Source organism: Lupinus angustifolius, chromosome LG16, assembly GCF_001865875.1.
Source record: "Lupinus angustifolius cultivar Tanjil chromosome LG16, LupAngTanjil_v1.0, whole genome shotgun sequence".
NCBI classification, from domain to species: domain Eukaryota; kingdom Viridiplantae; phylum Streptophyta; class Magnoliopsida; order Fabales; family Fabaceae; genus Lupinus; species Lupinus angustifolius.
The window spans coordinates 6,886,285-6,912,522 of NC_032024.1; the positions used below are offsets into that span (position 1 = coordinate 6,886,285).

At 31.7% G+C, this 26,238-nt stretch overlaps 2 protein-coding genes and 1 long non-coding RNA gene across 7 annotated transcripts; 1 reads left to right on the forward strand and 2 right to left on the reverse strand.

The window, feature by feature from the left end:
* LOC109329915 lies at window positions 247–6,539 on the reverse strand. Its single transcript, XM_019563810.1, has 8 exons — window positions 6,112–6,539; window positions 4,626–5,192; window positions 3,057–4,433; window positions 2,606–2,930; window positions 2,186–2,447; window positions 1,886–2,102; window positions 900–1,264; window positions 247–657 (listed from the first exon to the last, which is right to left on the reverse strand). Exons 1-8 carry the CDS (start codon window positions 6,193–6,195, stop codon window positions 531–533), a joined length of 3,324 nt encoding a protein of 1,107 aa, XP_019419355.1. The 5' UTR covers window positions 6,196–6,539; the 3' UTR covers window positions 247–530.
* Window positions 10,086–12,229, forward strand: LOC109329067. Its single transcript, XR_002105512.1, has 3 exons — window positions 10,086–10,104; window positions 11,612–11,716; window positions 11,815–12,229. It is a non-coding gene; the product is annotated as an uncharacterized LOC109329067 (long non-coding RNA).
* On the reverse strand, window positions 13,361–21,315 carry LOC109330251 (uncharacterized protein At5g08430-like). 5 transcript variants are annotated; one of them, XM_019564367.1, is made up of 11 exons: window positions 21,126–21,315; window positions 20,670–20,764; window positions 19,174–19,253; window positions 18,522–18,709; window positions 16,857–17,745; window positions 16,507–16,619; window positions 16,074–16,133; window positions 15,625–15,675; window positions 15,137–15,207; window positions 14,637–14,890; window positions 13,361–14,151 (listed from the first exon to the last, which is right to left on the reverse strand). In XM_019564367.1, the coding sequence occupies exons 2-11, from the start codon at window positions 20,762–20,764 to the stop codon at window positions 13,490–13,492; spliced, it is 2,463 nt and encodes an 820-aa protein (XP_019419912.1). In that variant the 5' UTR covers window positions 21,126–21,315; the 3' UTR covers window positions 13,361–13,489. The 5 variants fall into 5 exon arrangements, with proteins under 5 accessions (XP_019419912.1, XP_019419913.1, XP_019419914.1 ...); XM_019564368.1 differs by having other exon boundaries at window positions 20,670–20,768; XM_019564369.1 differs by having other exon boundaries at window positions 13,361–14,145; window positions 20,670–20,801.

A 26,238-nucleotide genomic window follows, 5' to 3' on the forward strand; every position in this document is an offset into this window, starting at 1 on the left:
GTAAGCTTGAATGACCAGTATTATTATTTTTGTTGTGAATTATAGCTTGACATTGCTACCATATGAGGCCGCGCACGAGACGTAAGGATGTATAGATGTAGTGTACCCTACTTTTATTCACTTGTTCCTTCATTCAATTTATTTTGGATATAAGGATAAGTATGCAATTTTATATTTATATATATATGAAATATAAAATGTAATTTCATAATTCTAATCCCAAAAAGTAAATGGAGGCCTAAGGTGGTCCATGACAATGAAACCCCAAAATAGTAACTAACCTGCAACTTTTGGCTGATTGAATTTGAGTGTACATTACTCATATCTCCTCTTGTATTTTACTTGAATTACATTAGTCTTCTCTATTCAAAAACATAAACAACCTTCCTCAAACTATAAAAGTATACCTTGAAAAATCTACATACACCTCTCTTGAATTTTCTTATATTTATCAAAAGCAGGTGAGATTATGTTTTATGTATCAGAAACAAAATTGAAGGAGGCAAGAGTAATGCACTATTGATTCTAATTTAAACATCCATCAGACTGAGAAGAGCAAATTGGTTACATAGAAGCTGCATGGGATCAGGTTGTGGCAAATTGTTATTAGTTGTATAGTTTGAACTAGCTGGCCACATCACTGGAACCTCAAAATTTCTGCAGTAAAATCACCCCACGTTAACATTTGTGTAATATTTATGTATTGTCAGTGTAAAAATTTATACATAATCAATACATCATCTACCATTCATTTGTATTACTTTTTTTGAATAGTCAATAATGGTTAAGCATGAATGATGGATGATGCAGAGACAGTCGATTTACATTTTTTCTCGTAAAATATTTTTTCCACTATTTTTCAGCTATGTGAAGCAAGTAAGATGGTATTAGAACCATACCCATCAGAACATCTGAATTCAAAGCTTCTCAGAATATCATTAGAATTATTCCTGTATGAGATGTCAATATCCCTTTTCACCTTCCATAACTCAGACAATGGCAAAACATCCCAAATCTTCAAAACTGGAACATAATTTGAGTTCTCCTCAAGAATGTCTATGGTCCATGCAAGACAAAGCAACTCAGTGACCTTATACACCTTCCACAATGGGGAACAAGTGTTATCTACAACTCCAAGATTTATCTCCTGGTGAGGGTAACGCCAACCACTTGAAAGTTGAGTCAGCAGGAAACATATTTTCTTGCAAGTGTTGGTGCTTTTAATTTTTGCCATGGAGTCGAGAAAACCCGGATTGAAGTAAACCTGTAATAGAGATAGATAGTCACAGAAATGTCTGACAATGGTAAAAAGCTGTTTAAGAATCCTGAGAAGGCTTTTATCTCATGTATCTGAAGGTTAAAGAGAAGCTAAATTTCGTCAATATCTATATCATCTTTACGGAGAGGAGTAAACTTGATGGTCATGCCTAGTGGGACTAGGGTCTGGTTGTTGTTAATGTTGTCGTAAACCTGATGGGCATGGCAGTGTACAACTCTGAGCTAGATCAATACATGAACTGTCATATCCTTTCATGTATTACATGCTGATGATTTCAGAGAATTCTCTGATGTTATGAGGAAAGAAATTGAACCAGGGTCTGAATTCAAGATGTGGATTCTATAAGTCTGGATTGAAGGACAACTGAATTTTTCTAAGATGTTGACTGAAGATTGCTCTCACTTTAGTTAGATGTTTGTCCCTTTTTTAATTGTCAAAACTTCCCTCAACAATATGCAGTTAACTACACAAATTAAATATTAGTTGGAATTTGGAACTGCTTTCTCTCCCTTGTTATGTCTCTTGGTGGTTTAACTTGAAATATTATGAGGTATTTACTAATTAGTAATTAAAATAGAATAGTAAAAGCAATTTTAAGCAGCATACCTTCCACCTTGCTTTTCTAAAGAGTGGAGAATTCGTATTCAATAAATGAACAACTTGGTCCAGCTCGATCATGGAAGTTGTAATCGAACGAGACAGCCTCTCATTCTCATTAGCATTATGATAACACCCTCTAGCCTTAGCGTCGAGGACTAATCTCTCCCAAACAGAGCCACTATTCATCAAGGTTTCACCATTACCAACTACCCAAAGGCAATACCTATACAGACAGGGACAAGTGCATCCGTGATGAAAAACAATACGCAGAGAAAAGTGTGTACAATATCTGGGCACAGATCATACCTTGCTCTTGTTACAGCAACATTAGTTCTCTGACAATTGGAAATAAATCCGATCGATCCCATATTATTATATCTGACAGTAGATATTATTATCACATCCTCTTCGCCACCTTGGAAACCATCGACAGTAGAAACCTTCACGGAAAAGGCATTACCAACATCACCATCGAACATTTTTCCAAGTGCACCTTGGATGGCAAAAACTTGAGCTTTATACGGTGATATAACACCAACACTAACAGACTGTTTTCTGGAAGCTGATTCTGTGAAGAGACAATAGACAACAATAACTCCTCAACAATTAGGAGAAAAAAATTATTCAGAACTTATACACATAAAGCAGATTCATAACAAACATGTCTATTTTGATTTATAATTTATGGTTACTTTTACTCAAATATAGATCATATTATAATAGTACCTTTAAAAAGGTCAAGAACAATCTTTGATACCACAGCTACTTCCACCATATTTTTTCGGCTAGTCCCTTCATTAAGTTCATCTTGTCCAAAATCGACATCTATAAAAGAGTAGGGCTTAAACAAATCTCCATGTAGAAAATGCTTCTCATAGCTTCTACTTTTGACACTTGGAGAATCCAAAATCTGTTTGTCATAGAACTCCATATTTGGAAATGAGCTTATTGATGGATGCATTCTATATTGAACATTGAGAAGCTGTTTTTCATGACCCAAAATAACCAGCCTTTCGAACAAACTTCTTCCGATTCCTGCCTTCTCAGAAATCTGCATACTAGCAAAATCCATAGGTTGTTAAAAAATTGTCCAAGAATTTCATAAAAGAAAAACAATGTGAGACATAATATTAAACATGCTGTGGCATAGACAAGAACAATCAAGACTGGAACAGACCTCACTTTTGACTAGTGCAGGCAACTGTTTCGCATCTCCAACGAGTACAACATGGCGAAGACCCGGAAGTTGTAAAGGTATATTTGACTCACATTCTTTGAGCTGGGCAGCCTCATCAACAACTAACATTTCTAGTCTATCAAGTCCTTCTACTTGCAATCTAGCAGAGCTCGAAGCAGTACAAAAAATCATGCGAGCTCTTTTAAGACAAAATTTTTTAATTGAAGATTCATCAAAAAAATTAGGAAGAATCAACACATCTTGAATTGATTTCAGTATTTTAAGGCATTTTTTCCTGGCTGTACACAGCTTAGACTGCCAAGTATAGCAACTAAGTCTATTTTCATCAACATCAGATGTATTAAGGGCGAGTTGGAATCCGTCTTCAGTAATGGAATTGTCTGACAGCACCATCGAAAGATCTTTCAGCCAATCAAGACATTCAAATAAGTTTTTCAAGACTCTTAACGAAATTGAAGAAGTTGGCAAATGAGTACACATATCCACAACATATTTCCTCATCTGCATCCTGATGGAATTCATTTTTTTCTTCACAAACTCAAGCAACGTCAATGTTTTTATTTTCTCCTCTTGAAAAAGAAAACCCCTATTCTCTTGTTTATGATATTTATTTCTGTTTTGCTCCTTAAAACACAACCTGCTTTCTCTTAAAGTTTTATTGACTATACTCTTCCAATCATTTGGCTTGCCATTTTTCGGATCCTGGGATTTGATATCCATTTTTTCTTGATTTGTTTGTGGACTTGGAATTAAATGTTGTTCCATCTCTTCTTTCAAACAATCATCACCATCTGTCATATAGTCCCTCTTTTCCTCATCTTTTAAGTACTTATGATATTGTTCTCTTGGGTTTTCAAGTAACCATATCATCAGCTCCAAATTATGTTTCCAACCAGATAAAGGTGCAAAGCACTTGGCAAGAATATTTGCACGGTAATCAAGAAATACATCTAGAAGATCATCACGAGTGTCAATCCTCATCCGCTTTTTATTACCGAATAGTATTATGTCTCCAAGACCATAAGTGTGATAATCTAGGGACTCCATTACTAGCCTAAGAAACCGAGTTATAACTTCCAGTACTGCCACATTAGTTGGGGCACAAGTAAGTGTTTGGCATTTCCTTTTGAAGAGGCAAAATAATAGTGAGCCAACTGTTTTTGTTTTCCCTGTCCCTGGAGGGCCCCAAATCAATTTCACAGTATTTTTGTGAGAACATTCCCTTGCAGCTAAACAACTTACAATTCCGTCTTCTTGAGATTTGTTCAAATCAAATGAACGGATAATAGCACCAAGAATTGATACATCAATATTGTACCTTTCACTGGAGAAACATTGAGCACAGTTTTCACCAACCTGTAAGAAGATGCAATATCAACAACTAAAGTATGTAAATACATTCATGCAATCAATAAATTGACGTAGATATGTTATGGAATAAGATAGGGGGGAAATATAAAGAAAAGTCTAGCTTCATCTGTTATTCATTTGTACAGCCATACAACTAAATTATATAAAGACAAACAAAGAATCAACATCTGATCTTACTGCAGAATTAGGTTGGAGAAGTTTCTTGATGATATACATGCCTGGACCATCTGGCTCTGTATTCAGTGCATTCCATATACGCACATTTGTTGTGATGTTACCAATGTAGACAGCAAAAGCATCTACGTACCTGTCATCCTTATGCAAGTAGGCTTCAAATTTTATAGGCTTTGAGGCTAGTATTTGAACCTTGTAAGCATTTTTATTCTCTATATTCTGTCTTACCCTTTTAATCAAAGAAATGAAATAGGAATTTCCAGGCTTGTTCAAATCATCAATGCATCTTGGCCTGATATTAGTCAAAGCAATGAGATCTCCCGGCTCAGGCTCATAAACATCCCCTTTTTTATCACTTTCCACTACTGTGTTCATTTCAATCTTGTATAACAAATTGTTTGGAGGATTGTAATCTTGGGCAAAATCAATGTCAATTATTTGGCATATTGGAGCTTCTGACACCATCTTAATATTGGAGCACAAATCTGTACGAGTTTCCTCAATAAGTGGAAAAATAAAAGACTTCAGATAGTTATCTCCTGACGAAAATGTCCTCGGAATTTTCTTAACCTATAAAAAGATAAAAATATGATACTTTTAGAAGCTATTGAAAAGCACATCCCATATGCAAAGAACATGAAGTGCACTAGCATCAACTGCAAGATGATAATGAAAAATGGAAACTGTGGTACAAGCAAGTTGATCAAAATGTGTTCCGAAATACAAAAATCATAAGAGATATCCATGAAATCCAAAGGGGTGTTCAGAACATAAATCATTAGGCTTAAAAAACTTGGCACATAAGTTTATTCCTTTACTACAACTATGAAACCATAATTATCTGTCTGCAAAGAAAGAAAGGTCCTCCACTACATACCCATCCAGTTCCGAAAATTTTCAGTATAATTAAAATGCTCAGTACTCACTACTCAGCCCCAGTTAGGATATAGTTTAAATTACACATAATTAACAAATATCACCATCCAAATATCAATATCAGAAAAGAAAATTGTAACTGTTGTAAGACCAATGAATTACACCAACACTAAAGAACAATGTCAAGACCATACAAAAGTGTCAACCATGCAAGTATCAATATCGGAAAAGAAAATTGTAACAGCTGACAGAGCAATGAATTAAACCAACACTAGAGAACAATGTCAAGACCAGACGAAAGTGTAAACATGCTCAAGGTTTTAAAGTGCGGTTGAATCATGGTTATGATTACACATTTTACATAGCATTTACTGCAATTGCGGGAAACTGCGGCCGCAAGGCAATTATAGATATTACCATAACCAAAACATTGTGACCTTAATTGCGATTTTGGACCACAATTTAAAACCCTGCTCGATAGTAATGTGCAACAAGTTGCTCTAACCCTAGTGGCCTAGTTACACAATCATATCTCTAAAAACACACATTACATAAACCAAATTCAATGCTGTAACCCTATAACAAAACGTGGGCATGAAATGAGAATTCAGACCTTGTCTCTATAAAGGTCATTGTTGAGTATATCGTCAAGAGACCAAGAAAATACCAAGCTCAACAAGCCAGAAACCGGTTCCATCACTGATCACAGAAACCCAGTGATCAAAAAGAGGGAAAGGAATGAACTTTGAACTTTTGAGTTGAAGTGAACAAAAGGGTCTTATTGAGGTTGAAGAAAAGGAACATTTTTTTATCGGAAAAGAGTCTCGTATACCGGGCGGCCCTTTTTAAATCGGAAAAAGTGAACAGAACAGTTTAAGTGGGACTGAATGGATGAGGCAAAGAGCGGCAAAAGAGGTATGGTTTTATTGGGCAGTTGAGTCATTGTTTTCCATGTTTGGCAACAAAGTGCGCGCTATGTTTTCATTCAACTCTCAATATCTTTTTCCCTTTTCCACCGTTAATGTTGCAAAGGTGAAGGAATCGAAAAGACACTTTGTTACGAGAGATCACCAAACACACGTTAATATTGATTGATTTGAGTAAATTACATTGACACGTTTTAGTAAAGTTACACAAATTATTTTTTATTTTTTTACATCTATACAAACCTCTTATTTTCTATACTTTTAAAGAAAAAATGTGATAAATGCAATTAAGTAAAACAAAAATTCAAATCACTCTTGTTATAGAATGCATCAAAAATTCTAAAGATATATTGTTTAAATCACTCTAGTAATATATCATAACGAACCAAAAATAATAAAACACATTGATTTGTATATTATTTAGATTTGTGTCCATAATATATAATGTTTTGTTTAAGCATTTATCACATTTTTTTTGTTTAAGATAAATGTATAATTATCACATTAATTGCATAATATATAATTGTTTTCAATGTAATGAAAATATAAAAAATAGGGGGTTTGTGTAGGCGTAAAAAAGTGAGGGGTGATTCGTGTAATTTTTACTAAAATTCAGAGATGTCAGTGTAATTTACTATATTGTTTTTATTTATATTTATGGTGATTGTGACACCGAACCATATATTTTGTCCCACTTTTTGTACCACTCTATGTATCATTAACTTTGATGGTTGAAATTTGTTTATTGAAATTAAAATTATTAAAAAAGAATCTGGTCAATCAAGTGTGACACAAAATTATGTGACAGCAAATGTACTCTCCATTACAAATGGAATTTTTCTATTTTTTGGTATATGATTTATTTAAAAATTATTAAGTATCATTTGAAGTTTACAATTATTTAAACAATATAAAATTTTATCCCATCTTATAAATTTAGTAAAGTGATTTATAAAAGAAATTACAACAGTTTAACGTTTATTTACTTACTATGTAAGAGTACTATATATATATATATATTATGCATCATTCATATTTTATTTTAAGAGCTGATAACTTATAAATGGAGGAATTGTAGTGCCAATGATTACATATATTTAAGTCAAATTATAAATACATCTTAAGATGGTTAAAAGTGAATAAATTAGCAATATTTAGTAACTAGGAAAGAAATGTAAGTATGTATTTGAAAGTCGTGTCACATTACATTATCTGGAATAATAACACATTGTGGAGTTTTAAATATTTCAAATGAAAAAAAAAAATCATTTACAACATGTAGGAAATGATGAAAACTATTCTCAAAGATAAGGATATGATTAAAAGTAAGATTATCCCATTTGGAGGTTATTGATTTTTTAGTTGACTTTTGAATAACATTTTTTAAAATAAAATACATTTGACATATTTGCGGCGAAATGACAATTTTAATGATTTTCAAAATAATTTCATCTCAAAGTCTCAAAAGAAATACAAGTTTTATAATTTCATTTATATTTCAAAAAAAATATTATTATCCATCATTATCACTTCATCAACTATCACAACTATCTACCACCATTGTTGCTTGACCACACAATCATTTCGACTACTCTTGATTTCACCAACTACTATAACACCATCACCAATAATACAACTATTAACATTATAATGACTATCACAATCACCACCAACATTACATACTAATCACCACCTCATTATAATGTGGGTCGGATTATTTTTTGAACCCGAAACTATATCTTAAAGCTAATTTGTTCCAAAATATCGATCGAATTAACTTTTGAACCCGAATTCAATTCTAGACCTAATTAAACATAATATATATTTCTTCTGGACAAACATTTCTCAATATTACTTATTATTATAAATATGTAATTTTACATATGAAATGATATATATCTAAATATTTTGTTAATGAGTTGTATATATGTATAAATGATTAAAAATAGAAAATCATTGATACTTTGCGTTAAATAGATGTCATTGTTATATAGACAATTGAATAAGCATATATAAGGGATGAGTTGAGTAATGTTTGTCAATTACCTCCACCCTAAATCAAGTATAATTTTTTAATCAAAATCTAATCAAGGCACGATGAAACTAATCATATTTGGGTGAGTGGGTAAAGTCAATCTTGCTCATCCCAAATTATAATGATATGCTCTAACCCGAACGCAACCACCACCATCACCGAGTTGGTAGATAATATTATTAACAATTTAGGCTATGCTTATCGGGATGGTCCACCCACAATTAGTTTATCAATTAGGAGAAAATCTATCAATTAGGAGAAAATGTCTGTTTCACTAGCAGACTTTTCTAACAAACAAATTGTTTAAATTAATACATTGTTATTTTAGACGGGCATTATGCAAGCACAAGTAAGGCAGCCCAAATTTCTAATGATAGTAGAGAGAAGTAAGATGTCATGTGATATATGGATAACTATGTCAATAATAATATATTATCTTACTATATGTAAAGAGAATAAAATATCTCATGATATAAGAAGATAAATTATCTTCTTTGACTACTAAAATTATGACATATATCATATTTAATCATTTTCTACAAAAGATATTTCTAAAATGAAATAAAACAGTACATGTGTCATACTTTTTCTCGCTAAAGGAGATTAATTATCTCATAGTATGAGGAGAAATTGTATTCTAAAAAACAAAACATGGTGTAACTATTACTCTGGTATAATTTTCACTGTCTTATTTTACATTGAACACTTTTTAATTTTTACAAAAAATAATAATCATATGTAACCACCAACATATTAATCCCATTTCTACCTTAAATTTAATATTATAGTAAAACAAAAAATTATAATATAAAGTACACCTAATAAAAAATTATTATATGAAATAAACTCAATGTAAAAATATATTTTAATTGTATAAAATAAAATAGGTAAAACTTAAATACTTCATATCATAAAGTAAAAATGTGGAATGACAAACTTGCTACTATGCAAAAACTAGAGACTCTCATTCAACCTTAATAGTTATATTGTTTACAAAATTTATTACAATAATTAAATTCTTATTTCACTAAATAAAATTGACTATATGAATAGAACTATAACATATTATTATATAACAAGTCACGTTTATTAAGAAAAAACTGATAAAAACTTATTAGTGTACCAACATTTAATTCCAAATTAGTTATTTTTTAAATTAAAAACCATATTTTTTTAATTTTAAAAAGAAGAAATAAAAATGTGATAATTTGACACGTTTAGCCACTGCCCTTCCTTCATTCATCTTCCCAGACAGAAACACACGGCATCACTTTTGGGGATTTTTATTTGAGCCATCGAATCACACTAATTAGGGTACGCAAATTTTGATTTTGTGAGTTCAATTCCGTTTTTCTTCTCTTCTTTTATTTTGCTTTTGGAGTCGACTTTTCAATTTTATCTTTTCTTCCTCTTCCCCTTATATTCTGATGTCTTCTTAAGTTTAATTGGATTTTAAAGTTCTATTCTTTTGCAATAGATTTCATTTGGGTCGTTTTCATTTTTTACGTTTGAACCTTCTATCACTCAATTCGGTAGGAACAAATCGAAATCATAATATTGTAGCTGTTGGAGTGGTGCAGAGTGATTTTGTGTTGGAAAGATGCATCCTCCTTTAACATTACACAAGCATCCAATGTGTGCTGAAGTAAGTTTATTTCAATCATTTTTTTCATTTTTATGTTTGGTCAAGTGCAATTTAATACTTAACTTTCATTACTTATTATCAGTTATCATCCAACCCCTTAAAAGCTTTGACCCCTAAAAAAATCTCATAGCTTTTGGTTTATAGTAAAAGCCTTAAATTTGATTAGCTTTGATGTCTCTTAGCCAAAAAAATGGTGTTAAATGTGCTTAATTAGCTTAAAATTGTGGTTAAATTAAATATTATACTTGATCACCATCATTTATGCACTTGAGACCCCTTTGGTTTAGTTTTTGTTGAAAAGTTGTTCTTTACATGTATCATATGTGGATTCAGGCAGCTATTGCATGAGTCACAGGTGTAACCTGTGAAATATTGTGGATTAATGATGATATTGTGGATTAATTTGATATATTTCCATTCATATGCTGTGGGATAATGGGTAGTTGTAGCATATTTGATCCTAATTCCTAAACTGGACTGGTCTAAGGGCTATTTGAAGCCCATTCTGGATCAAACGAATGCGGCTTAAGCTACAAAGAAGTGTTGCCAAGGGTGATTTACGCTGACAATCTTCAATTAGGGTTCATAGTGGACTCAGGAAGAGAAGCCAAAATTGCTCATATGTTTCCTCATGATTCTAATTAGAATTCAGATCATTTCTCTTTTCATTTGCTGCCCAATGTTGTCATCACATATCTTCGAAATAATCATGATAACTTGGGGTTGCTGGAAACCATATTTTTGGACGTCTGTAGTGTGTATCAAAAGGGTTTATATCGGAGTATATGGATTGCAGGTTTAGTAAGAGGTGGATAAACCCTGTTGTAAAGGTAAAAATTGGAGATCATACTATATCACAAGTCATTAGATTTAATTATTTTGAGTCAAAATATAATACGATCAGGAAATTGATAGAGATGTAAACCATAGGGTTCAAGCCGGATGAATTAAGTGGCAAAGTGCTTTAGTTGTCATATGTGATAGAAAAATGTAACTCAAGCTCAAGGGGAAGTTTTATCGCACAATTACAAGATTACAAATGTCATGAGACTGAATGTTGAGTGGTAAAATGTCAACAAGATAATAAATTTCGTGAAGATAGGAATATTGCCATGAATGAGTAAACATACTAGACAATATATCATTAGAAATAAATGCACTAGGGAGAAAGTTAGAGTAGGTCTTATTGTAGAATCATACCTGAGACGATTTGGACATATACGGAGTAAACCATTAAAAAACCCCTAAGGAAAGTAGATCAAATGGAGATTAGTCCAATTTCTAGAGAAAGATAGAGGTCAAGAAAAACATAAGCAGAACAATTAAAAAAGATTTAAAGATCAATATTTGTCAATGAACATGATTTATGATGAAACATTATGACTTCGTTCGACCAATGTAGCCAACCTCACTTAATGAGATTAATTAAGACTTGGTTGTACTTTTGTATATGGTGTATCAGTATATATTATAGCCTCCTCTAATTACAGACTTTGCTTTTCTGTAGATTATTGAGGAGTTCCAAAAGTGTCACATTGATCATCCTATTAGGAAATTCTTCGGTGACTGCACAGAATTGAAAATTAAGTTGGACCGCTGTTTCAGACAAGAAGTGAGTATTTCCTTTTCTTTCCCGGTTTTTTTAAGCATCTCTTTGTTTTGATCTACTCTCCCCTTTGGTTTGTAATAACTTCCCTTGTGTCCCAACAGAAAGCTTTGAAGCGAAAGGCCAACTTTGAAGAGAGTAAGAAATTTAAGGAACAACTAAGAGCTTTTAGGAAAGAAAATGCTGCTGCAAGCAGCAGTCAATAGAAGAATTTTCTACAATGTTGGAAAAAATACCCAAAGTTCCCAGACTATTATGAATAGTGCAACACATAATTTTGTAAAAACATTTTATATGATATGATTTTTGCAGCCTCCAAAACTAGGATACAATTTTTGTGCATGAAGAGGTAGTGCATATTTATTTGCGGGAAGTTGCATCCTCCTTTGAAATGAGCTTGTTTGTTTGATAAATACGATAGTAGCTACTTGTTACTTATGTTCAATTTGATGCACCCGGTTATGTGAATCAGATATTTGGTGCTACAGAGACTCTTATTTACGCTACTTTTTTACTCAACTCGTTCCAGACAAACACTTACTGAGTTAAATTTCAAGTCCTCAAACTTCATATTATCACACATGATGTACTTAAGGAAATGGTTTCCTTTCATTTCCATATTTACCTACCCATTGAGGAAATTGTGGCAAAGAGCATCAGTGAGAAGTACTGCTTGTGTTCAACCTGAGCTGTCTTCCGCATATGAGTACATCTTTTGTCCCAAAAATTGTAGTGTTCTATGTACATCTTCCGCATATGAGTACATCTTCTGTCCCACATCTTCTGTCTTCCGCATATGTTATTGGTTAAAAAAATATTTACTTATTGAGTTTTTAAAAATACATTTTTCAACTAATCATAACAAATAACACATGAAGTAACACTTTTTAGGATAGTAAATGTGCTCCCACAAGACCTTCAATTCTAAGTCAGATGAGGGCAGTTTAACTGCAACTTTTTAGTACAGACAGTGAACAGGGTCCACTTCTTTCACCAAAAGGACCTAAACAATTCAAAGCAGAACTCTCATGACCCTCCACTACCTCTCTTCATGCTGAAATGTGTACAATATTTACATCTTATTCATCAGTGTCACTTAATGGCATCTAAAATTGAAAGACACCTTTATGAACAGATCAACAGAGCAAAAACTATGACCATTTTATCAAGTTCTGAATTACTCCCCATACTTGCTCTTTCTAAAAAATATTATACCAGTTTAACTAAAATATTTGTTTCAGAAATTTGTACAAGGGCGATTTTAAAAGAATTTTTTAACAATAAATAGGTGTGCAAATAACAAAAGGGATGGTGTAAAAAGCAATCGCCAAGTTTAAGAGAACAGCTCCAAGTTTTCTGCACTGTCCTAAACTATTATGCAAAGGGCAATTTCAGGAAATGGCTCCAACTTTTCAATGTTGCTAACTAGTTGTTTTGATGAATATGTATGTTATTTCAAGTTCTGCAATAAAAGAAAGGAGAGGAGAGCACATGCTACAACAAATTAGCTATGACTGGTTAAGTTCCCATCCTGTGCTCAAAATTGCATGACAAAGGTAAAGTGGAAATAATGTTGGAAATGCACACAAAATAGAAACTCCATTATTAATCTTTTTTCTTCTTAAGACCATCAGTACTAGGAAACCCCATCAAAATAAACTACATTACTTGCAACTTCCACACAAACACCTACCAGGTTCAATCTCAAGTATTCAAAAACCATATATTAACACAGATGATGCACTTAAGGAAATACTTTCCTTTCATTTACATATTTACCTACATACTGGGGAAACTTTGGCTAAGAGCATCAGTGAGAAGTACTGCTTGTGTTTCACTCTGTCCTGTCTTCCAAACCTTGAATTCGAAGTGATAAGAAGCAGTTCCAATCCAACGTCGTAGTACAGACAATGAATAGGGTCCACTTCTTTCACCAAAAGGACCTAAACAATTCCAAACAGGACTCTCAGGATCCTCCACTACCTTTCTTCCTGCTGAAATGTCTGCAATACTTTCATCTTGTTCATCAGTATGACTTAACTTGATAACATCTATGGTTGAAATGTTAACTATCTTTTCGCCCATTGGAATATCCGAGATACTTGCATCCTGTTGTTTGTCATTGGCACTTGCCTCAATAGGCTCAGCAACTGAAAGGCTTTGCTTTTCCTCCATTTTCATTTTAGTATTCATGGCATTCAGTTTTCTGCCATTTATACCAGATCTAGATCTTGTGTTCCTAGGACAATGCAAACCATTATATGAGGTCTGAGAGTTCAAGCTTGTTTCTTCAGACAGTATAGCCTTTCGATCATGTCGCATTTCATTTGTTGTAGATTGAAGAGTGCCTTTATCTTGGGAAACAGGATGCTCAAACAATTTTTCAGCAGAGGCAGGAGAGTCGTCACGGTCTCTCTTTACGCTAGTTTTTGGACCTAAACCTTGAAAATTAACACAAATGATATTGCAGGTTACGTTTCATAAATACTTGGACATAGACATTAACTAAATTAGCGCACATTGATTATTCCAAGCATAAGAAACTTCAAGAAACAAAATGGATGCAAGCAAGAATCACACCACTGTTGATGGTGATTGGTGAGAGGCATGTACATATAAAAGCGGGTCACAACCATGAAGTGGACATAGTGGATGAAATATCAAACAAAACGAATAGAAATATCACAGAAGACACATTTGATCCAGTCTGAGTAAAACATGGCATTTGCTGAATAGAACAGAAAGTTACTCAAATTTGTAGATGACATGAAATGATTAACCATGAATACGAATGCGAATATACTGCACAAGACATTATTAGCAACATCTAGAACCCTATATAGAGAAACAAATTTACAAAAGAAATCAAAGCAGAAGTTACAAGGACACAACAGAGATAAAAAACAATCAGGAGAGTCAGGCAAACCTGCAACATCTGTTGTATTATGAGGCCAACAAGCAAAAGCATTATGCTTGGGATAACGTCCGACCGAGTTAGAAGTCTTTCCCATGGCTAATTCTGGCAACCCATTTCCCTCACGCCTATCGTTTCTCGGGGGATTCTTCTGTGATAGTTTGCTATCAACTATTTCAGGAATTACTTTTGGAATATCACTTAACAAACGTGATTGTTCTGATGCAGTCTGAAGCTTCAGTTTTTGCTCTATGTACTCAGCAAGTGTATGAAAATATGGTTAAGGCTAAAACTGCATATTCACTACATACTAAACAATTCAACTAAGAGAGAAATACAAAACAATAATATGGGCTTTGAGCTGATAGTCAATGACTCCTTTCTCCCATTTGGAAGTTATTAACAGCTAACCATGCCTGATCAAGCATTAAATTTGGTAACAATTCAGAACTGGTTGGCCTTTATATACTAATCTGAAGTAACAATCTAAAATCTAAATCATGCAAGGATATTCTCTCCTTCGCCCCTTTTCATTGGCCATATCGATGCGATTTTGTAACAGTGTCAACTCCCTCGGGATCCACTGTCACATAATGCAAAGAGAGACAAATATCAGTAAAATCCATGATAGGTATGACTGTATGAGATTCTATTATAATATAAAAGAATCATGGGTTAAAATAAAGTTAACATGCCATTGAACAAAAGAGGCATCAGGCATGGAATACTATAGTGATAATTCAAAGATCAACTTTCAAATTTCTTGTTTGGCACAGGTTTCATAATTATATTATTCTAAATGTTATTCTTTTATTAAAGTTTTTGACTATTTATTTCTTCATTTTAAATTTTACATTGCCTCTTTTGCCATCTCCTTTACAAGAATGCACCATCGTGTTATATTGATAAACTACACGAAACTTCAGTTTGAATTATATTGACTACTGCTTAATAGAAAAAAGGATTTAGACAAGATAAAAATAGTTATAATTATACATACATGCTTTATTATATCCTCATGCAGACTTCGCGCTTTCTGTTCAAGCTCCAGCTGTTAAACACAGATAGCTATCATCAATTTGGTTTATTCTACTAATTCAATCAATTATATTTTTTGACAATTCAATCTTACAAAGAAGATCCATAATGCTCACACCATGATAGAAAGGCTATACATTTAGTGTGGCCTAAAATGGTTGAAAAGAATGATTAAAGACCCTAACCTGAAACTAGAACTGAACACATACACATGTGGCCATAAACGTATAACATGCTACTGTTTCTCAGAAAGTGTGGTATTAATGCCCCTTCTCCGTGATTTACACTCATAATTTAAATTGAACTCAGAAAACTTACACTTTTATAGGATCCTTGCTTATATTTGCACACATCAATGATTGTAAATCTTTTTATGGTGAACACTATATTACTCATACACAAAAAACTTACTATGGTAGGCTGTTTGAGCAGACCATTTTTCATTCTCTGATAGAGATCTTGACATTCTTCCTGAAGAAAATGGCAAATGTTATAATTAGGAATTCACAGAATATATATATATATATCAACAGAACTAGCATCAGTGTAGGCCATGCAGCGAATAAGCAAGGTATTATTTTCTTGAAGAATATGCATAAGCAGATCATATATTAGATACAACAACAATAAACTCTGATGACTATAAGCTACAACCATCTCAGAGAAACCCATTTATGTTCTTTGGCAAGAAACTAATATTGTAAAAACCACACTTCACTTAAAAAAATGGTTTACAAACTGTGAACTATCAAATTCTACTTAAAAACTGTTAATTATTTTGCTCCAATATCTCTAGAGACGAGGACAGTTGCAGCAGAAAATCCTGTTATAACAGCATTATTACCTCAGTAAAGTCATCATCTGAAATTTTGCAGGTAGGTACGTCTTTTGGCATGTAGGAAAGCTGAAGCAGAACTTCCTTGTTGATTTCATTATTCTTTGACGACCTGTTTATTCCTGTGATTTGGTGCATGGACAGAAATTTCAATGTTTACATAATGGAAAAGTATGGTAGCCAGTGAAAGAACAACAATCATGTTGATCTAAATTTAATTTAATGCCTGCAGTAATGTGCCACCAAAGAACAAACGTTGCTCAAAGCCTCAAAGCATTACATTTCAAAATTCACTTTTCTTATGCAGATATGTGCTTTGGATATCACACATGCCACCAAAGAATATTACATAAAATTACCTACAACCTGCACAAGCAGATAGGAATTCTTCTGTAAATAATCATTCGGGTCAGACTTGACTCTTACAAAACTTCCCATTACTTTGTCATTAAAAGTTTCTTGTTGTTTCAAAAGCTCCTCCACTAAACTCCTCTTTAAGTATACAAGCTTGATATTTGAACTAACTATGGCTGCAAAACTGCTTTTACGCTCTTCAGGAACTATGTTCTGAATAGATTTCGTACTTAAAAATTTCCCCTTGCTCGAACATTTGAATGGCCCATTATCATCCCTATTTTCTGAACTACTAGTGATATCATCAAATTCCTCCACATTCTCAGCAAAATGATGTGCCAAAAGGTTTTGTATCTTGTTTCTATTCACTGATTTCCTCCCGAGTAAAGAACTCAGTTTTGCATCACAAAGCACTTTCCTCTTTTTCTTGGAGTCAAAGAGGTTGTTTACTTTGCAGTACTCAATAATGATCGAAGCAACATCATGTTCAGAATATTGTTTAACCGTGTCTCTACCAATATAATTAAGAAATTCTACGAGACTTCTTGAACCCCATCCAATAAACTCCTTTTTCTTATTTTTCACATTTCCTTTTGTTGATTTTAGTTGCTTTTTGCATCTCTGTTTTTTCTTCATTGATTTAACTCCTGCTGTATCATTCATGTCATCATAATCAGAAACTATATAGTCACTCCCGTCTTCAGATTCTCCACTATCATCTTCCCCTTCATCTATTACAGCTAGATCCAAGTTACTATTGTTTTTACCATTCTTCAAGAAGTTATGTGCCGAATGTACATGTGAAGAATTCAGCCCTTCTTTTATTTTTATAGCTTCATAATATTCTAGAAAATAGCATTCATATGTATTTGAATCTTTGAAATCTACCTTTCCCTGTTGATAAAAAATACGTCAGAATAAACAGATATAAACAAGAAGGAAACTTTTCTATAGGGCCCAGACCGAGAAACAACATTTCCCTACTCAACTCCAAGTATTCAAATAAATAAGATTAAGCTTAAGCTCAAAGTGAAAATATTAATTTGGGTTAGGTAAACTTCTACAACTAGGCTTACATTGAAATTTAATTCAGTCATATGAAACTTTCCATACATCAGAATCCATTAAGCATAACAAACTCAAAAACTATACTTTACACACATTATGCTTTCTTAGCTAAAATTTGACCGTGGTTTGACTCTTTTCTAGAAATGCTACAATTTTATATGCTAAATCTCAGACTCTCGGTTCATACAATACAAGTCATATGAAGGTAAAATATTTAGCGGCACTTTGGTTTAGATTTTCAAAACAATTTTCTCTTTTAAAAGAAATAACCAGGGTGAACCTGTTTGAGAATGTGTTTCCATGTTTCTCATTTTAAAAAAATAAATAGGACTTTATTTTAAAAATAGTTAAAACGATAGCATGTTTTGAAAATAGGTAAAAGTTAAAACATTGAGAACAAGTGCCTCTGTACTATTATTGTTGGTCAGCATCACAAAAGGTTGACTTCGGTAACTCCTGTTAACATTTACCAATATGTAAATAAACATAATTGTAGATAGATAGCATTTTGTTATTTTGCTTTTAAATTTAAGATTCAAAATAATGTTACAGGTTTATACCTCCTGTTGCTGCATATAATAGATGATTGAAAAGAATCTTACCCCATCAGAATCAACATCGGCATTTTCTTCAATTAGTAGTGCAAGTTTTGAGCATTGGCTGCAAAATCCTTTGTCCCTTTTGACAATAGCAAATTCACCATAACCTAAGCAACGCCCACAAACAGCTGTTGGGCAGCAAATGCACTTAAACTTTGAGGTTCTATGGCAACGGAAGCAATAATGTGAAGCTACAAAAAGAGTTGTGCAAAATCCATTTAGCATCAAAAGGATGACAGACATTTAGGCATAATCTCTTAAACAAGAACAGAAAAGGAAATAAGATCATGTATGACAGCATGACAACTAATGCATGCCAGTATGACAATAATGCTTGTCCTATATTTTTTTTAAAAGGCTTCGATTTCAGCATGGAGTTCTAAAAATACATCACACATGAAATCTCTTACAATTAAAGACGATTTAACACCAACTTTTTTAAGTATCCTGGAGAAATTCAAGATATGCAGGTTTGGATGGTAAATAATGTGTGTGAAGGGGAAACCACACATATTTCCTGGGAACATACAAGATGGGCAATCACATGTCATAGTGATGTGATACCAAATGCATAAATACATAAAATGCTAAAGAGATAGGAAAATGTATTTGAATACCATACAAAATGGTAGAGAGGTAGACAGAAGCAGCTTACCACAACACCAATAAGTGTCAGCCTCCAAAAACGAATCTTCTTCTCCCGCGCAAACTGGATGATAAACTTTAAGGCAATCCCTTTACACAACATGAGTTAAATAACTATCAAAAAGGAAGTTACATCCAGGACAATTATATATCTGTTAAATGATCCTACTCTTCATCCATCATTAATTTAAGAGACATACTAGTGATAGTAACGTCTAAACTTGGGTTAGACAAACTCATCTTTCTGCGTAAATTAGAATTCTATCAACGAAGAAAAAAAATTAAAACCTAAAGTAAACCAGCAACTTCTGTTAGAGCAACCTACCTCAAAATTTTCCATTCTTTTCAACAGACAGTCACATACTATAGGATACGGAGCAAGTTTGAAATGAATACTGCCATTTATAAATGATATAAACAAGCACATGTTAAAATTCATGCACTATCTTGCCTTGCCTTTTTTTCTTTAAAGATAGTGAAGAGTTGCAATATTATGTAGTAAATTAGAAAAAAAAAACGAAGCTTATACATTTAAAATAAAAATAAGAAATTAGATTTTCCACTTTTACGGATTATCCTGTCACTACCAAGGAAGGAAGAAACTCAATTGAGCATATAAAAAAACTTAGGAATTCACTTCACACTCATTTGGACTAGGTCCTGGGAAGAAATAGCTTTTCTTTAAGACTTCGAATTTGAAGCTGGGTTAGGATGATCCATCCCAAATCTTTTTCTAATCTCTTATGTTTCCAAATTACTTAAGCACAAAAAAAAAATCATTGCTAGCTTAGGCTTCTTGCATCATTTCAATTGAAAAATGTCCACGGAAAAAATGTGCACAACTATAATTACTAGAGAATGCTAGCAACAGATTATTTTCTCTTTAATGTCCCCTCTGTTATCGGCAGGAGTTCTTGTAGAACTCACTAAATATATAGCAAACCCATGTGATTTTTGTGGATTCTACTGTGCTAAAGAAATCCACACAACAGTGTGTTAATGGAGAACAGTATGTTCTTAGCATTTCTCAAATTATTAAATGTCAATTATAAAAGGATTTGGTTAGCCCGACAACTTCGTATTGGAAACGACAATTTTAATGTATAAAATAAAATTAAGAGTGAATACTCATTTAAGTAGTGTTATATCATCGTAACAAATTAGCTTAAAAATCTCATCTAACCATAAGAAAGTGACATTAAAGTGATACGAGGAGGATTTTTAGGCTAATTTGTTAAGAGGGTGTAAAAAATTTCTACTCATTTTAGTCATCAATCAAAATATCCAACCCAAAATCAGGCCTGACAAATGAACCCCCAAAAATAACATCAATTTGGTCCTTAAGTACCTCAAATATAGTTCAATTTGAGAGACAACTAGACCTTTGTTCTTAACTTCTTATCAAGTACTAACTTAACCAGCACTTAATATTCTTACTAACCGAGTTAGGGGTATTTTGAGGTCAAATTTAGTAATTTGTAGCAATGTTCATATTTGTGAACTTACTTGAAATCACAAACCCTCATTGATCCTCCATCTTTGCATAAAAAGCACCAATCCTCAGCAATCTCCTCCTTCTTTCTTTTGTTCTTTTTCACCATCTTCCTTTCCAACAAATAAAACCCAAAATCAACAACTCTGCACAGTATAGTTGAAGAAAATCAAAATCAGATAAAAATATCAATGGCCCATTTTCGGAGAAAGAACTAAAGAAACAAAAATTGGAGAAAAATGAGAAAATGTAGTACACTAAAACCTTAAAAACAAAAATGAGAGAAATTTAAGGAATCAACGCTTAGCATGTGAAAGTTTCAATGTTTTATGAAACATTTAAGTGTATTTAGCAGTGCAATGACAAAGAGAAACAAAATGAGAGAAAATATCAATGACCCATTTGTTAAGAAATAACCAAACACAAAAAAAGAAGGGGAAATGAGAGAATGTACAGTGTTACAGTAAAACCTTGAAATAGAATAAGAGAGAGAAATTGAAGAGATTTCAATGTTTGAGCAAACTGAAAATGTATGAAGGAGTGGAATGCATGTGGTATTAAGAGAAGTAGTTTAGGAAAATGTGCATTTTTGTTCTAGAAGGTTCTTAGTGCTAGTTTTGTAGTGAGAGTAAAGGAAAATGGAGTACAGTTTTTGGTGAGAAATGCATGACAAATTGACAACTTGGGGAGACGTTCTTCAGTAATATTAGAGCACCCAGACCATAATAAAAAAATAGTTCATAGGGAAACATGGACATTCTTAGTACAAGTTCACTACTTTCTTTTTATCTTGCATGATATTTTATATTCAATTTCTATATATTTTATTTTTTAGAATATTTGATGTACTTTATATTTTATTTTTTGTGTTTATGATAATATTTAATTTAAGATGAGATATATGGTTAATTAATCAGTTGGTGGTGGTTACTTAGGATTATATGATTTTTTTTATAAAAATTAAATAATGTTAATGACAAAATAAGAAATAAAAATTACATTATGAGAGAAATTATTTCATGTTTTAGCTTTATATATAACTAGTGTATACAGGTACTTTGTGTCTGCCGGTAAATATTATATGATATTACATATTCAATTTTTATATATTTCATTTTTTAAAATATTTGGTGTACTTTATATTATATTTTTGCGTGTTTATGATAATGTTTAATTTAAGGTGAGATATGTGTTTAACTAATGTGTTGGTGTTGGTTGATTAGGATTATATCATTTTTTTTGTAAAAATTAAATAATGTTAAGGGCAAAACAGGAAGTGAAAATTATATCATGAGGGAAGTTAATTCAAGTTTTGGCTTTATATATAATATAGATATAGATATAGATATATATATAATATAGATAAATGAAATAAACATTTTTCTTAAAGTTGTAAGTAAATGGTAAAATTGTTACTAGAGAGAAATATAAATGTGAGGTAGTTTTGTGAGGTCCATTTAAGAAGGAAATAAAGTTACACAGTTGGAGTTGATTTTGGTTTGAGTTACTTAAGCAGTTGGAAATTGTAAAGAAATATAAAATAATCAATGAGACTCGTTTAGAAACGAAAAATGTGTTGCACTATTGTGGATGCTCTTAGTCAGCGCGACTCAAACAATACGTTATTGTGTGAAATGAGAACAATTAATATGGACTATTGGATTTTGTTTGAACAGTAAAGATTAAAAGATATATGAACATGACCGTCATGTGCTCAATAACTAACTTTTAATCTTAACCATTAATGATTGGTTGTAAGACCCAAATTTATTTTTCTCACTTGAGCCATCTTGATTAACATTATAACGTAACAATATATGAATTTTATACATTTAATTAACATGATCATTCAGTATTTATATTTAATTATTATTGACTAATCAATAAAAATAAAAATAAAATAAATGATGAGAATATATAAATTTTTAGATTGATTTATAGTGTGTTATTATTTTTAACTAGGTTATATTAATGTTGAGGGATGATCAGTTCAACTTTATATCTCATAATTGATATGGATACATGTATTGTACATATATGGAGCCATATGAGATATTTAAATGAGTTTCTATGATTTTAAAATGTATACAATATCTATAACAAAAAATAAATAAATACATGGGTAGTTTATATTATGTATATGATTATATATTTAATATGTATAAATTTAAAGAGTTTCTCTATGTATTATATAATTAAACCAATTCGTGAATTTAACAATTTGAATTGTATTTGACTTAAACTCATTTATTTAACGAGTTCAATTTTTAGTCCAAGTTTAACTTATTTAGTTTATGAACTAATCTTATTAAGTTAAATATCGAGTCTAGTTTCGAACGAATGTCAAGTTGACTTGTTTAATTATTAGTCATAATGAAAAATGTTATAGCAACACAATGACAAATATAATATCTATATTTATTTGGGGACATATTATTTTACGATTTTAATACATTTCTCCTTAAGTTAAGAATATTAATTAGTTTTTTGTCACAATGTGAAACATGGTTGTTATTTGGATCTTACAATTTAACATACACTTTTATATCTAATAATAAACATAATCAAATATTAAAAACAAATTAAGTGAAAATTAATAAATTACTAGTTTTAGCCCAAAACCACTATTGAGTGTGTTTTAAAAAAAAGTTGACTCGCTTAGCGAATTTACTTGAATTTGGAAAATACGGGTATCAAAAGCTGTGATGGTCCAACATGACTTTAAAAATCACTATCTGACTAAGCGAATTTAGGAAAAATTGGGACATTCAGAAGTCATGTTGGTCCAATATGACTTCTGAGTATGCTTAAAAATCACTATCTCATTGAGCAAATTAAAATTGGCTAAGTGAAAGTACTCGACTTTAAAAAAATTGGGTTACTCAAAAGTCATGTTATCCGATGCGACTTTTGAGTACGAAAAATATATTCTTCATTTAAAAACACTCCCAACAATAAATAAGCCAAAAAAGATTCTTAAATTTGTAAGGACAAAGAAGAATGTGTATAAACAATGAAAACCATTTAGATCCTGAAATGATGAATATTCTCTTTCATCTTTATGAATTTTTTATTTAATTTCCAAAAAGTAAAAATTCTACCAAAAGATTGTTAAGTGGGCCAAAATAATACTTAATAGGGATTAAAGTGTTCTAAAAAATAATCATAAAAGTTGTATAAATGATTAATTTGATTTAAATTTAATATGTTTGAGGACCTTTGTTAGTTTTCAAATTTTCAAAAACATAAATTAATACCGAACCTTAAGGTTAGGTATGAACATTCTTAAATTCTTAAACATCGGAGTAGTTGAGCACAATATAACTAAGTATATATAAAAATTAAGTTTTATATGAGCCTTGCTAGGGATAATGTGACCATTTTCACATTCTAGGAACTAGGAATGCCCATCATGGAAAACAATGGCTCTATTTAAAACTTGAGAAGGTAATTTGACACCGTTGATTTTATGTCAATCTTTCCTATAATTTTATTTTTGAGGAAAAAAAATGTATGCATTGACATTTATACACTATTATAGCATCATATATCATTCATATTTAATTGTCATTAATTCTTCAATAAAAATAATCCAAATGAATAACAAATGATATATTGATCATGTATAAATTTTTACACCAATAATATATATAGATATTACCCTCTTTATTTCATCCTCCCACTTTTTTCCTTTATATCAAACAACATAAATGCACCTAACCTTAAGCCTCTGCCAACCAAGCCTAGTGCAAATCAAGCACTCTTTGTACTCTTGGAGTAGATATAACCATACTGTACCAACTTATATTATTTAAGGAAAATTGAGCTAGAAGTGAAGTGATAAGGTAAAATATGTGAAGCTACGTACAAAAGCCAAAGTATAAGTATTGGGTAGGTTTTCTAGTCCTACTTGTAAAGCATAGAACCGGAATAAAAAGAACTATGTACCAAAGAAAAAAAGATAGTAATGCATGCTTTAGATACATGCAATTATTAGAAAACTGATGCTTTGAGTTTCCTATTGGAATGAACCAGGATTATATGTCTCAAACCAATCACATGCTATCAAATAGTATAAAAGTATTATTGTATATTTTTATTATTTTTCTTTTTATGTAAGTGCTTAATAATAATCCAACTTTATACAACCATAACTTGATTAAATTTTGTAGGGTTTAACTTGTTTCTAGATGGGATAAAATATCTCAAATTCTTAGTTACCATTAATTAATATTTTTGAAAATAGAAAATAAAAGTCAAAAAAGGATCTCTTATCTCTTTCTATAGGTTTCTTCTTCAACCTTTTGTACTTGTAGTCAACATGGAGATATGGACACATAAAAAGTGTTTTGAATGAGTTGGAATTCTCATCATTATTAGAGAGTCTAATATTAGAATATAAAATCCAAATTGGTTTCATAATTTATAATTTTATTGTTTAAAAATAATTTAAAATCTATATATTTTTAAGACATATATCACAATCTCCTCCTATACTGGACGTTTCGGTGCATAAGAGATCCATTTCTGTTCTCAAAGATGCCTTCACATCAAGTAAACTCACAGTTACATCCACCTTATAGAAGATGCACAATGTAAGGAGCAAAATCATGCCATAATTTTATGAATAAGTAAAGACCTTCCTTCGTATAACCAACATACTATAATATTAATAACATTGCATAATGAACATTTGAATTAACGTGACCCACTTATTATTTTGATTTTGCATTGACTTACTATGCATGGTTAGGTAGGTTATTAACTAAGTATGATTTTCATGTTCTCTACAATTGCTCAATTATTGTTCCCAAATTTTAATTGTAAATTTTTTGAAACTTGATAAGATATTTAATTAATGTCAGATCTATTTCCAACATTGGTATGCACTGGTATCATTTTCAGTCTTTGCTTAATTTGGCAATATATCCATTGTTAATGTTTCTTATGGTCATCAATCTAGTCCTATTTTTCTTCTCCACTTTTTTTGTTTTTTCATTGTGTGGCTGTGGATTCTTTGACCATAAAGGAGTCTAAATTCTATGACCATAAACGAGTCTAAATTCTATGACCAACCTAACAATTCAATTACTAATGGGTAATTAATATTTGTCCAATCTCAACTATAACAAATACTAACCTACTAACATTTACCGATTAAAAAAAAAAACTGAAGCATTAAAATTTTGGCCTATCAATTTGTTAGTGTGGTATCAGTCATTGCATTGCAATTGAAACATACTTGAAACAAGATTCTGCCAGAGGGTTAGTGCATGAAGTGATTCAGATGCTAATGATGCTTCAGTTTCAAGTACCAAACACTTTTATACCAGCTTATCAAAAAAACACTTAACTTCTATACTAGACAAAAGGGTCATTACTTGATTTAGCATTAATGCCTCTTCATCTTTCTTCATTTTGCTTCCAAAGAAATGGTTACATTACATCACAATGTCCTTTTTTGTTTCTTTCTTATAGTGATATATATGTAGGGGTCATTGGAAGAAAATAGCTTTATCCATTTGAGTTGGTGAAACCTAGAGGAGTTGAAGGGGTAACAACCCTCAAAGATATACATAACCA